This window comes from Carcharhinus amblyrhynchos, chromosome 2, assembly GCF_965287045.1.
Source record: "Carcharhinus amblyrhynchos chromosome 2, sCarAmb.v2.hapA, whole genome shotgun sequence".
NCBI lineage: Eukaryota > Metazoa > Chordata > Chondrichthyes > Carcharhiniformes > Carcharhinidae > Carcharhinus > Carcharhinus amblyrhynchos.
Genome location: NC_137325.1, coordinates 83235099 through 83248976, shown reverse-complemented (window position 1 = coordinate 83248976; position 13878 = coordinate 83235099). Strand labels below are relative to the sequence as shown.

General features: G+C 42.5%; 1 protein-coding gene across 4 annotated transcripts in view; it reads right to left on the bottom strand.

Annotated features, from left to right (window-relative positions):
* Window positions 1-13878, bottom strand: part of nfx1 (nuclear transcription factor, X-box binding 1) — an 81409-nt gene that overhangs the window by 15268 nt on the left and 52263 nt on the right. For all 4 annotated transcript variants that reach the window (XM_080208134.1, XM_080208162.1, XM_080208144.1 and 1 more), the window contains exons 15-19: window positions 13448-13527; window positions 10043-10273; window positions 7618-7691; window positions 4710-4811; window positions 4307-4348 (exon numbers count right to left, since the gene is read on the bottom strand). In XM_080208134.1, coding sequence (XP_080064260.1) covers window positions 4307-4348; window positions 4710-4811; window positions 7618-7691; window positions 10043-10273; window positions 13448-13527 — 529 coding nt within the window. The remainder of the gene's footprint in view (window positions 1-4306; window positions 4349-4709; window positions 4812-7617; window positions 7692-10042; window positions 10274-13447; window positions 13528-13878) is intronic.

Genomic DNA, 13878 nt, shown 5'->3' with positions numbered 1-13878 from the left:
AGTTGTGGCCCATCAGCTTTAAATCAGCGCCAAGTTTAAAAGGAGGCCTGGTGTAGATAGCGGGCAGCGTCGGAGCGGGCAGCGGAGTGAGAGGGAAGCAGAGTGAGCTATTAGGGCTTAATATCAAAAAGGGCTGGAAGGTAAAAAGGCCAGGTGGAAAGAACAAGGAAAAAAAAAAAAATTTTTTTTTCAAAACTACTACAGCAAAAAAACAAGGAAAATATTTTTTCCCACAACAAATTATATTGAATAATGGAGGGGCATGTGATGTGCGGTTCCTGTATGATGTGGGAACTGGTGGACCCCAGGGTCCTTCCCAGTGGCCATGTCTGTAGTAAGTGCAGGTTGCTGGAGGAGCTCCAGCTCAAGGTAGATGAGCTGGCCTCTGAGCTACAGACACTGAGGCTCACCAGGGGGAGAGAGGGTGTCATTGTCAATGGGGTGCAAGTGACATCCACCCCCCCTAGACTGTCTAAATCTAAGGGTCAGGAACAAAAGGGGGCTGCTGGGAGGAGGAAGGGGGGTGAGGAGCGGAGGCCTCAGCCTCTTAATCTGCATAACAGGTTTGAGGTTCTTGCTTCCAGTCTGGAAGAGGACGAGGCAGGTGAGGTTGGTGAGCAAACTGCACACGGTACAGTGATGCAGCAGGACATAGGCAAAGAGAAGGGGAAAAGGAACGTAGTAGTGATTGGAGATAGTGGGGTGAAGGGTATTGACACTGTCCTTTGTCACAATGACAAAGTGCACAGAAGGGTGTGTTGTCTGCCTGGTGCTCGGGTACAGGATGTCGCAGCTGGGCTGCAGAGGAATCTGGAGTGGGAGGGTGAGAACCCAGTTGTGGTGGTACATGTGGGTGCCAGCGACGTAGGCAAAGTGCGGACTGAGGATCTGGGGAGGGAGTATGAGAAGCTGGGAATGGAATTAAAAAGTAGAACCGACAAGGTGGTCTTCTCTGGGCTACTGCCTGAACTGAGTGCAGACGGGCGTAGGGTTGACAGGATAAAGGAAGTGAATGGGTGGCTCAGAGATTGGTGTGGGAGGAATGGGATCGAATTTATGGGGCATTGGCACCAGTATTGGGGTAGGTGGGACTTGTTCGGGCGGGATGGGGTTGGTCTGAATCGTGCTGGGACCAGAGTGCTGGCGAATCGAGTAAAGAGAACTGTAGACAGGGCTTTAAACTAATTAGGGGGGGGGAGGGTGCGAGGGTAGGTGATGTTAGGAGGTCTACAGTTAAGGATAGGGTACAGGTAAGGGAAGAGGCTGAGGATGTCCCAAGTGGTGGCGTTACGGCAAATAGGGTCCAGAAGAAGGCTGGGATGAAAGCGCTTTATCTGAATGCACGAAGCATTCGGAATAAAGTGGATGAGCTGGTGGCGCAGATCGACACAAATGGATACGATCTGGTGGCCATTACAGAGACGTGGCTGCAAGGTGACAGGGACTGGGAGATGAATGTACAGGGCTATCAAGTGTTTAGGAAGGATAGGCAGGAGGAAAGAGGGGGTGGCGTAGCTCTGCTGATTAAGGACAGCATCAAGGTGGTAGCAAGGGATGATATCGGAGCCAAAGAGCAGAAAGTGGAATCGTTGTGGGTGGAGATTAGGAACAGCAAAGGGAGGAAGACGCTGGTGGGTGTCGTCTATAGGCCCCCGAATAATGATCTGGAGGTGGGGCGGGCTGTTAACGCGCAAATAAGTGCGGCGTGCAGGAATGGGACGGCAGTAGTTATGGGGGATTTCAATCTGCATATTGATTGGTCGACCCATGTTGGACGAGGTGGGCTCGAGGAGGAGTTCTTGGAATGCTGCCGGGATAGTTTCCTGGAACAGTGTGTGTTGGAGCCGACGAGGGAGCGAGCTATCTTGGATCTGGTGCTATGTAATGAGGCGGGTAGAATTAGGGACCTTGAGGTGAAGGATCCTCTTGGAGAGAGTGATCATTGTATGGTGGAGTTTCTGTTGCAGATGGAGGAGGAGAAAGTGGGTTCCCGGACACGTGTCCTTTGTTTGAATAGAGGGGAGTATGGTAGGATGAGAGAAGAATTGGCGAATGTGGACTGGGGGAGCGCGTTGGAAGGTAGGTCTGCTGAGGAGCAGTGGAGGATCTTTAAGGAGATCTTTCTTGGTGCTCAGCAGAAATTTATTCCGATGGTTAAAAAGGACAGTAGGAAGAGAGGTAATAAGCCGTGGATAACGAAGGAGGTGAAGGAAAGTGTTAAATTAAAAGCGGAGGAATTTAGAGTAGCTAAGAGCAGTGGGCGAGAAGAGGATTGGGAAAGGTTTAAATGTCAACAAAGATTGACAAAAAAGTTGATAAAGGAGGGTAGAAGAAGCTATGAAGCTGGGCTAGCACTTAATATAAAAAAGGATAGCAAGAGTTTTTATAAATATATAAAAAGGAAGAGGCTGGCTAGGGTGAACGTTGGTCCCTTAGCGGATGAGAAAGGGGACCTAGTGGTAGGGGATGGGGATATGGCTAAGGTCTTGAATAACTTTTTTGTTTCTGTCTTCACGGAGGAGGACGTGAATAATTTGCCGGGTGTTAGCGATGGAAAGGTGGTAGGACTGGAGGGTCTTAATGACATTACTGTTACTAGAGAGGTGGTGCGCGACAGACTGGAGGGGCTGATTGTGGACAAGTCCCCAGGACCGGATGGAATGCATCCGAGGGTTCTGAAAGAAATGGCGGAGGTGATAGTGGATGCCTTGGTGGTTATTTTCCAGACGTCGCTGGATTCCGGGGAAGTGCCGGAGGATTGGAAAACGGCTAATGTTACGCCGTTGTTTAAGAAGGGTGCCAGGCAAAAGGCGGGGAATTACAGGCCGGTTAGTTTAACGTCTGTGGTAGGTAAAATGTTAGAATCCGTCATTAAGGAGGAAATTGCGAGGCATCTTGAAGGGAATTGCTTGATAGGGCAGACGCAACACGGTTTCATTAAAGGGAAGTCGTGTCTGACAAATTTACTGGAGTTCTATGAGGATGTGTCTAGGGCGGTGGATAGAGGAGAGCCGGTGGATGTGGTCTTTCTGGATTTTCAGAAGGCGTTTGATAAGGTACCTCACAAGAGGTTACTGCAGAAGGTCAGAGGACATGGAGTTGGGGGTAGGGTGTTAGCGTGGATAGAGGATTGGTTGTCAAATAGGAGGCAGAGAGTGGGGGTCAATGGGTGCTATTCGGATTGGCGGTTGGTGACTAGTGGGGTGCCCCAGGGGTCGGTGCTGGGGCCTCAGCTATTTACCATTTATATAGATGATCTGGAGGAGGGAACCGAGTGTAGGGTGTCGAAATTTGCTGATGACACCAAGCTTGGGGGAAAGGCAAATTGTGCGGAGGGTGTGGAGAGTCTGCAGAAGGATCTAGATAGGCTGGGTGAATGGGCCAGGAAATGGCAAATGGAATTTAATGTTGGCAAGTGTGAGGTGGTCCACTTTGGTAGGAAGAATGGTAGGAAGGACTATTACTTACGTGGCGAAAAACTGCAGCAGGCGACGGTGCAGAGGGACCTCGGGGTCCTTGTGCATGAGTCGCAAAAACCCAGCCTGCAGGTGCAGCAGGTGGTCAGGAAGGCGAATGGGATGCTGGCCTTCATAGCGAGGGGGATTGAATATAAAAGTAGGGAGGTCTTGCTGCAGCTGTATAGGGCATTGGTGAGGCCGCAGCTGGAGTACTGTGTGCAGTTTTGGGCGCCGCACCTGCGCAAGGATATTTTGGCCTTGGAGGGAGTGCAGAGGAGGTTTACTAGGCTGATACCGGAGTTGAGGGGGTTGAGCTATGAGGAGAGGCTGAATAAACTAGGCTTGTACTCGTTAGAGTTTAGAAGAATGAGGGGAGATCTCATTGAGACGTATAAGATGATGAATGGGATGGATAGGATAGAGGTGGAAAGACTCTTCCCGCTCAAAAAAGACAGTAGGACTAGGGGGCACAGCCTCAAGATAAAGGGGGGGCAGTTCAGAACGGAGTTGAGGAGGAACTTCTTCACTCAAAGGGTGGTGAATCTCTGGAATTCTCTGCCCGTTGAAGTGGTGGAGGCTGCCTCGCTAAATATTTTTAAGAAGCGGGTTGATGGGTTTTTGATAAGAGAGGGGATTAAGGGTTATGGGGAGAGGGCGGGAAAGTGGAACTGAGCCACGACAGATCAGCCATGATCTTATTGAATGGCGGGGCAGGCTCGAAGGGCCAGATGGCCTACTCCTGCTCCTATTTCTTATGTTCTTATGTTCTTATGTTCTTATGAATACCAGAGCCCAAATTAAATTTCAAATATGTCTGAATGAATAGCATTGACAGTTGAATAACGCACCTGTTTCTTTCCACTGTTGCACATTCTTCATCACACTCCAATCTATATGGAAAAACAACAATTTTATACACACACAGCAATCCTGGTAATTAAACTTTACTTCAAACATTGAACAGTTTATACCACTTCTAAAAAGTATTTACTTCTGAACACTGGGATTTCTCATAATAGATGTTAAATGCCATTTACCCTTTTAACATTGGAAAAAATAATACAAAAATACGTCCTGCTTACATGAATAATACAGGCCAATAATTCATTAAGTTTTCAGTCCTCTATGCTTCTGGCTAAGATTCTGCAATGCATTTTACATTTTCAGTTTGGAAAATTACAACTATTAAACATGACTCACATAATCTAATGCTCAAAAGCTACATACAAAATGTGTTCAAGGATAATTTACCTGGTCTGTTTCATTTCTTTCTTAGAAATGAGTTTACTGATTTCCACCGAGTCTCCAAGATGCATGTCAGAGAGTTTACTGGCCATGGAAATAGCAGTTATCCTTCAGAAAATATAAGCAAAGAACAAAACAAAAACAGAAAACTATGTCAAATGATTATGAACATCAACCACAAGTGGAAAAACCCACAAACCAGAGGGAACATGTTCAAATTTACTCTGGTGAAATAACTACGCCGCTGTCACCAACATTTGATAGTTCAATGCATTAAGAGCAGATCATTAGGAAGTTTCACTTTGTTTCTCCCTCTAGGACCACCCTACTGATCAACCTGCATATGATCTAGAGTTAGTGGTGAGCATCCCTGCCCCTACTTCCAGGGTCAATTCAGGAGCCAGACTAGATAGTTGATCAACTGTGCTCTGGAGAACTGCAGACAAGCCCAACTTGGGCAGTGTATTACCAATAAAGGTCAATTTGGTTCTGAACTTCTATCATCAGTTGTTGTTTATACTTAGCTTTATCCTAATTAAGGTAAATTAACATTACCTTGCCTCTCCTTCCAATCCACAAAGAGGGAAGTCAATGGTTTGTCAAAAGACAACGAACAGCAGGTACGAACTCTTGCAAGTTGGGCAGCAGAATTAGTTCCTCAAAACAGGAGTTGGTTACCATCATATATAAACATATGAAAAAGGAGCAGAAGTAGCCCACTTGGCCCTCAAGCCTGCTTCACCATTCAATGAGATCACAGCTGATTCATCTGGGTCTTGAATTCCACCTTCTCATTTACCTTTGATAACCTTTGACTCCTGCCGAAGAAGAATCTATCTACCTCTGCCTTAAAAATATTAAGTGATCCCACTTCCACCATCTTCTGACGCAACATTCTAAAGGTGCACAACCCTCAGAAAAAAAATCTCCTCACCTCTGTCCTGTAAGGGCAACACCTAATTTCAAAAGAGTGCCCGTAGTTCTGGGTTCATCCACAAGAAGTCATTCTTGTCCACCTTGTTAAAGTCATTTTATATACCTCAATCAGCTCACAACCCAATGTAAAATGCACAGACTTTATCATCACCTTCTGTACCTTTATGAACCTAATTACTTAAGAATTTTGGCAATAGCTGTTTACCTATGTAACCTGATGATAGGCATCAAGTTCCTGTGATGTGAACATATATTTTCATACCTACCACAAAGTAACATCCTTCAGCAGCTGTCATTAAAGGTTTGCGCATCGGCTTTATGCAATCGATACTTCAAAATAGCATAAGAACATATGTGCAGCAGTTTCTAGCATACTAGCCTCAGTGACGATCCATGTTCTTATTCATTAGCAAATTCCTAATCCAGATTCTCAGGTCTTTTCAAAGGAGCCCTCCACATAGACTGATTCCCATCCCAAAGTACTAAGTTACAGGTTTATGTATCCTGATGAACGAGCAGCACTCTGAAAGCTTGTGATACCAAATAAACCTGTTGGACTTTAACCTGGTGTTGCGTGGCTTCTTTCTACGCCCACCCCAGTCCAGCGCCAGCATCTCCACATCAGGTTTGTGTATGGCAGTCTTCTCTCACTTCTTCTGCTACTTCCTATCTGTGCCACAACTTATACCTTTGTCCTGAATTTCACATGGGCTGAAAAAGGCCCTTCTTTCATAAAATCATACAGCGGAGAAGAGGCCCTTCAGCCCATCGGGTCTGCACTGACATGTGAGAAACACCTGAACTCTGACCTAATCCCATCTACCAGTACTTGGCCCATAGCCTTGAATGTTATGATGTGCCAAGTGCTCATCCATTTCAATGGTGAGTTATGCACCATTAAGGAGTACCGTGTAGATATATTTTACCCACTGAACAGCTAAACTACATTTGGACTTTGCAAAGTTCTATTGTCCCTCAATAGTTCTAAAGGACAGCATCCTGACCAAAGCTAGGACCCCTCGGTACCTACATTATTCAATAATTGGATAGGTAAATTAAAGGACAATTTCATTCAATAGCTTCAAGGCTATATAAAAGAACTACAAAGCCACCATATCAGACTTTAGGATGTGCACCGTCATATACCACTGGTGAAAATGCCATTAACGTGTCTGCAAAAAAAAATTTCCACAATATTTTTAGAAACAAACCTACAGCCCGAGTCATAGAAGTGTACTTTCATGGGGAGACCCAGAAATCCCGTGAAAGTGATGGACTTGTTGAGTTTATTGGCAGGATCTGTACATTTTTTTTTTATCCTGCTACTAGCCCAGCAGCTAATTTGGCAAGTTGTCAGTCAAGAAAGTCTATGGTAGAAAGCCACAGATTGGATGCAGGGGGCTGTTGGACTGATAATTGGAAATCTGGGAAAGATGATGGGATTGTGGGCATGCGTGAAAGCAAGGGGAGATCGATCAACTGCAACACAAGAGTTCCTTGAGACTCCTACTCCTTGCTCATAAGCAATGCTTCAAGCTTGTGAAGGATCAATTTAGTCCAGATCTATAAGTATTTCCATATTTGGCGGATCAGTCATAGAGAGGGACAGGAAAGGTAGCCGAGGCCAGAACACCGATACAATTTTAGAAACAGATAGGTGATGCAATAGGAAGTAGTTACAGTTGAAATCAATTAGGCTGAAGGGCCTTCATTAGAACATCATCTATGCGTGCAATGGTCAAATCAAAAATTTCATAAACTGGACAAAACAAAACATTTTTGGATAATATCTCCTCTGGGTATGGCTTAGGAAACAGAATTGGTTGATGCCAAAGAAAGGAATTTAAATAAAAAATGCTCGATCCCAATCACGAGAAAGAGGAAAAGATATTGGGATTCCTCATCGATTAATCAAATTGCATGTCTGATATACAAATTTCACACAGCAGCATCAACCAAAACTGGAAGCAGTACAAACCTCTGATAATTACTGGAAGCTTCACTGCAGATCATGACCTCTTTCCTGCGCTGACAGCTGCAATACAATGTTACCTGCAAGACAATAGCTATAATCATTATTATTAACCTAATGTCACTACTTTGTACTCTTGCATCTTTATTAAAAGCCAGAGTATCAAATTATTTAATTTAATCAGATTACTATTGAATTGGTCCTGTACTTTGCATTTATAAAAATGTAAACTAGATTTTCTGCAACACCTTCCTCCTATGTTCAAAACACTGATATCTTATACTCTAAGGCAATCGTCATAAGAACTAGGTGTAGGAGTAGGCAATTTAGCCCCTTGAGTCTGCTCTGCCATTTAATATGATCATGGCTGATCTCATTTTGACCTCAACTCCACTTACCTGCCCACATTCACATAGCCCTTCAAAAGCTTTATTAATTAAAAATCTGTCCACCTCTTCTTCAAATTTACTCAAAGTCCCGGCAGCCACCTCGCTCTGGGTCATGAATTCCACAGATTCATGACACTTTGAGAGATGCAATTTCTCCTCATGTTTTCAATCAACTGCCCTTTATCCTAAAAGGAAAGCCTCTTGTTCTCGATTCTACAAGAAGAAACACTGTCTCCACATCCACCTTATCATCACATACACCTAGATTCCAGGAAATATAGGCCTAAACTGTCCAATCTCTCTTTGCAAATCCAACCCCACATCTCTGTAACCAATCTAGTGAATTTCCTCTGAACAGCCTCCAATGTAACTACATCCCTCAAATAAGGCGACGAAAACTTTCCACAATATTCTAAGCACATTCTCATTAATGTTTTGTACAATAGCAGCAACTTCACTACTTTTATATTATATTTCTTTAGCATTAAATACCAAGATTCCATTTGCCTTTCTTATTATCTGCTGTACCTGCATAGTAGCTTTCTGCGATTCATGCACGAGGACACCCAGATCCTTCTGTAGTGCAGCACTCCAGATTTCTCTACATTGAGATAATAATTTACCTTTCTATTTTTCGAACTAAATTGGATAACCTCACAGTTATCTATATTAAACTCCATCTACCAAATTTTGCCCCATTCACTTAACCTGCCCATATCCATTTGTAAGTTTCTTATTTTATTATCGCAATTTACTATTCCACCTATTATCTGCAAATTTGGCTATGTACCTACGGTTCCTGCATTCAAATCATTAACATAGATTGTAAATTGTTGGGGTCTGAGGACTGAACCCTGTGACACTCCATTGTGTTACATCTTGCCAACCTGAAAAAGAACCATGTAGCCTAGTTCTCTGCTTTCTGTTGGTTAGCCAATCCTCTACTCAAGCCAATAAATTATCCCATGTCCCAACTGACCCAACCTTTTGTGTGGCAACTTCTGGAAGTCCAGAAATACTACAGTGACAGGATTATCATTATCCATTTTGCTTGTTACATCTTTGAAGAACTCAAGCAAATTAGTCAAACATGATTTACCCTTTGTAAAGCCATGACGACTTTGATCGATTGCATTTTGACCTTCTAAACCTCCTGTTATTGTTTCCTTTAAAATGGATTTAAACAATTTTCTAATGACAAATGTTAAACTAATTGGTCTATTGTTTCCTACATTTTGCCTCCCTCCCTTCTTGAATAAGCGTGTTGAAGCATTTTTTTGGTCTACCGGTATCATTCTCACATCCAGCGAATTTTGGAACATTGTAACCTGTGGATCTACTATCTTCAACCATTTCTTTTAAAACCCTAGACTGTAGGTGATCAGGTCTTTGGGACCTGCCTGCCTTCAATTTCAGTTCGTTTTCTCAGTACTTTTTCCCTAGTAGTGATGATACTTCTAAGTTCCTCCTATTCTATAACCGCTGCATTTTAATGCAACCATTTCTTTCCTCCTCATTTTCACAACATTCACACATATTTGTGTTACTTTTAAAAAAGATATACAGGCAACATCATGGTGCACACTTCAGGGAGATACTGGGGGAATGCTGGAATGTGCCATCGTTAGGATTAGGTGTTAAAGCAAGAGCACAGCTACCTGCTTAAGGGACGCAAAAGAATTCCATGTTACCAGAGCAAAGAGTTCTCCCAGCGCCCAGGCTAAAATTCTTCCCTGAGACATTACCACCAAAGTGGTCACTCATTCATTCATTTACAAAAGCAAAACATCGCAGATGCTAGAAATTTGAAATAAAAAACAGAACTTCCAGCATTGTGTGTCTTTAGTTCATTCATTCATTACTGTTTATGGGGAAGTTTTATGCATTGACTGTCATATTTGTTGACAATGATCGTATTTCAAAGATAACCCACTAGCCTCAAAGTGTTTTTGGATGTCATAACATGTTATGCAAATTCAATTCCATTTACTTCCACTAGACTGATATGATTTTCTGAAAGGAAACATACACCATAAACATACCTCTGCATAACATGGGGTCTTTGGACAAGGTGTACCTGGATGACATGGTGATGAGCAAGGATGATTGCAGTCAGGCCGTGGAATGATGCACAGCTGTTTACATTGTTCCTCGGTAACACAGTCACCTTTGTGGCAAATCTTCTTACATTTGTGCATTCCACAAGGCAAGAGTTTGTTACAAGCAAGCCCACAGGAAATGCCTGTCAGGTGACAAGGAATATTGTTCCGCATCTGGGAAAGAAAGTGGAGTATTAAACCATGTAACATCTGGTCTACTGCAAATGACATGCTCTACCAATGACAAGCAAGCATCCAAACTGACACTGTACATCTTTACAGCCAACAGCAGAATTCACTGAGCTATCTTTTGATTAAATTAAATTAGCCATTAATGAGCAGTATAGTGTGACTAATTCATTGTTCAACACACATTATATAACCATCAACGCAAAGCTACTGAACACTAACAAGCTGATATCTGCAATAAACAGGTGAATGTACCCAAAATGGGAAGTTGCTTACAACAATAATTTTGACAAAATTCTTGAGCAATAGGGAAGAAATATTTGCTTCAGAATGCAGACAGTTCTCAGCCAAAAACTATGGTCAATGTAGTAACTTCTTAACAGCAATTACTCTTCCAAAAGAAAACAGCTATTTTTTTTTATTACAGGTTCCCTTGCTGCTCTTACAACATTGCATGGGAAAAGACTTTGATCTTCTTTACTCTCTCAACATGCCCAATGATTAGCAATCCTAACATTCTGATTACAGAACCGTAGAAAGGTTACAGTGCAGAAAATAGCCATTCAGTCCATTGCATCTGCATCAGCCAAACAGAGAAAAAAGAAACTAGTTACTAATTTTAATTGCATTTTCCAATACTTGGTCCATAGCCTTACAAATTACAGCAGTTGCAGATCCAGATACCTTTTAAATGAGTTGAGCATTTCATCCTCCACTATGTACTTAGGTAGTGAATTTCAGATCTCCCTACTCTCTGGGTGGAAAAGTTTTTCCACATATCCCCTCTAACCCTTTGATCAATCACCTTAATCTATTCCCCCTTAGGGGAAAACAGGTCTTTACTATCCAGGCCCCTCAATTTTGTACATTTCAATTCAGTCACTCCTTAGCCTCCCTGACCCATACATTCCATGAAATAAATGACACTTGAAGCTCCTTATAGTGAATTTGGATTAAAACTTAAACGATTCGATAACTTGAATTTTGTAGTCAGCAAAAGGAACATCACTCCCCATCCTTTACAATTTTAGCTGCCCATATAGAATCAGAGAATTCCTACAGTGCAGAAGGTGGCCATTTGGCCCAACGAGTTTGCATCGAATCTCTGACAAAGTACCTTACCCTGGCCTTCTCCCCCATCCTATCCCTGTAGCCCCACACATTTACCACTGCTTATCCTTCTAATCTACACATGTTGGGACATTAAGGAGCAATCTTAGCATGGCAAATCCACCTAACCTGCACATCTTTGACTATGGGAGGAAACCAGAGCACCCAGAGGAAACGCAAACAGATATGCAAACTTCACACAACAGTCGTCCAAGGTTGGAATTAAGTCTGGGTCCCTACCGCTGTGAGACAGCAGTGCTCACCATTGGACTTACACATAGGCTTTTGCACAACGTTACAGTTACAAGAGAACCGTTTAAGTAGGCACCGTCTACAGAGGCTTTGTGGTTTGCGTGAGCAGGCCAAGAAACCTTGGGCTGAAGTTAAACAACACAGAGGTGGTGCCATTTATCAACTAGAGGTTAGAGACAGCCCTTGGCCATTTCCAGAAGCCCCGAGGGGTTTAAATACCTATCTGACAAGTTACTGCCAGCTCTAAGAGCTGCTGGCAAATCAGAGGGAGTGGTAGCCATGGTTTAAACACCAGCACTCTGACTGGAAGTGAATGGTGTGATGGCGAGCTGGGGTCAGTCAGTCAGACGGGTCCCAATGAGGCGTTTTGGCAGAGGTAGGAATCACTTTCATCAGGGGCAGCTGTTGCCAGTAGGGTCAGCACTTCTGGGCACAGGGTATCAATCAGGTGGGTCCCTGCAGGGAGACCTCACCATATGGTGGACTGCTCCTGCCCCCACAACCACTGGAAAAATATCAGCAACAACTGGAGGAGCCTATAAGTGGTCTTCAATTGATCAACTGGCCTCTGTGTGGTAAAATCATCCTTGACCTTCGAGCCTCTGATGTAACTGGGGTGTGGTGGGGTGTCATTGGGAAGACATTACTTTCCACTCAATTCTTCAAGTCTCCTGCTTCCTGGCGCACTTCCGGTGAGAGGAAGAAAACATTAAATCCATCCTGAGTGCCTCTTCAGGCAGAATAAAGAAGCCTCACTAAGTCAAGTGTTCAAACTAGCAAGTACCAACTAGAATTTTAATTCAATGTAAAATCACGAACTGAATGCAAAAACGGGACTTAGAGTTGAAATTAAGAAATAAAGAAACAAAGTGAGGTAACATTTTTTAGGTTCTAATTTGTCTTATATCCCCAACTATAACTGAATTCTGGAGACAAGTTAGCTAATATTGAAAACCATTTCTCTCTTTTTAAGTGTCATCCATCTCTCCTTTAAATCTGCTGCCAACATCCTTTTCCTCAAAAGCCCAACCCTTGATCACATCATCCTTGCACTTGTTTCAAGAGCTCAGTCACTCGACCCCTGATGATAGATTCAAATAACTTCTCTGCAATGTGTGTTGAGAGGTCAATAGTTTCTTGGTTTTTTTCCCTTTGCCTTTAAATAATGACATTTACAATTTTCCAAACAAAAAGTATAATTCATGAAACTTGAGATTCTTGGAAAATTATTAATGAATTTAGAATTTCTGCATGCATTTTTTAAAAATAATCTAGGGCAGAAACTATCAGGTCCTTATAACACCATATGTTCCATTACCACATTTTATACTAAGTACGTTAAGTACCTCTCCCTGATCTTATTCTGAGTTCCCTTGTAGTGTTGGTATTTTGTTCTCTTCCTCTACTGTAAAAATGAATATAAAGTGTTCATTTAGCAAGTACACAATATATGTCACCCGTGTTGGTCTTCAATGTGTTCATTTTCCCTTTTACCACTCGTCTTTTCTCAAGATATTTATAAACACTTTTGCTGTTTGAAGTTTTGATAAATCTTGCAATTTTTTTTCCATTTTCCCAAGTTATTGAAACATTTGTATGCTTTTCTAAATATCTCTAAATCTGAATTCCAAATAGAATTCAATGGCCAGAACCCAATGAGATTTTCAGAAGTGATCAGCTGGTATTGCCAGAAAGGCCTCAGAAGAGATGGTTTTTCAGCAGTTTTCTTTCAAACGTATGGTCTGACTAGGAGCAACAAATCTCAAAACAAATTGAGTTTCTTTCAGCTGTACTTACTTCATGTTTCCCCATGCACCATTTTTGAGTGAGGTAGGTACAAGGTGGACATTTCTCCTCGCTGTGGCAATTGTGGAACACTGTAGAAATGTAAAACGAACAGAATTAACAGTCTAAAATACTGTTGCACTTCGAAAGCACGCCGCATATTAGGAATTAAATACTTTAATTACAGTTTTATTGCAGTAAACTGAGAGTCCCATACTGAGACTACAAACTTAGGAGATGAGAACATGAAAAGAGCGAATAATTTTAAAGTATATAACAGAAGATTTAGCTCATCTAATCTTCTCCTATGAAGAGGCACACTCCCAAGTGACAGTTGTGTAAAAAAAAGTATCTTGAGGTATAACAACATTGACAAGGCAAAAGAAGTACTTATTGTTCATCCATAACTAAGTGTGGAACTGAAGTGACAGAAGAACATAAGA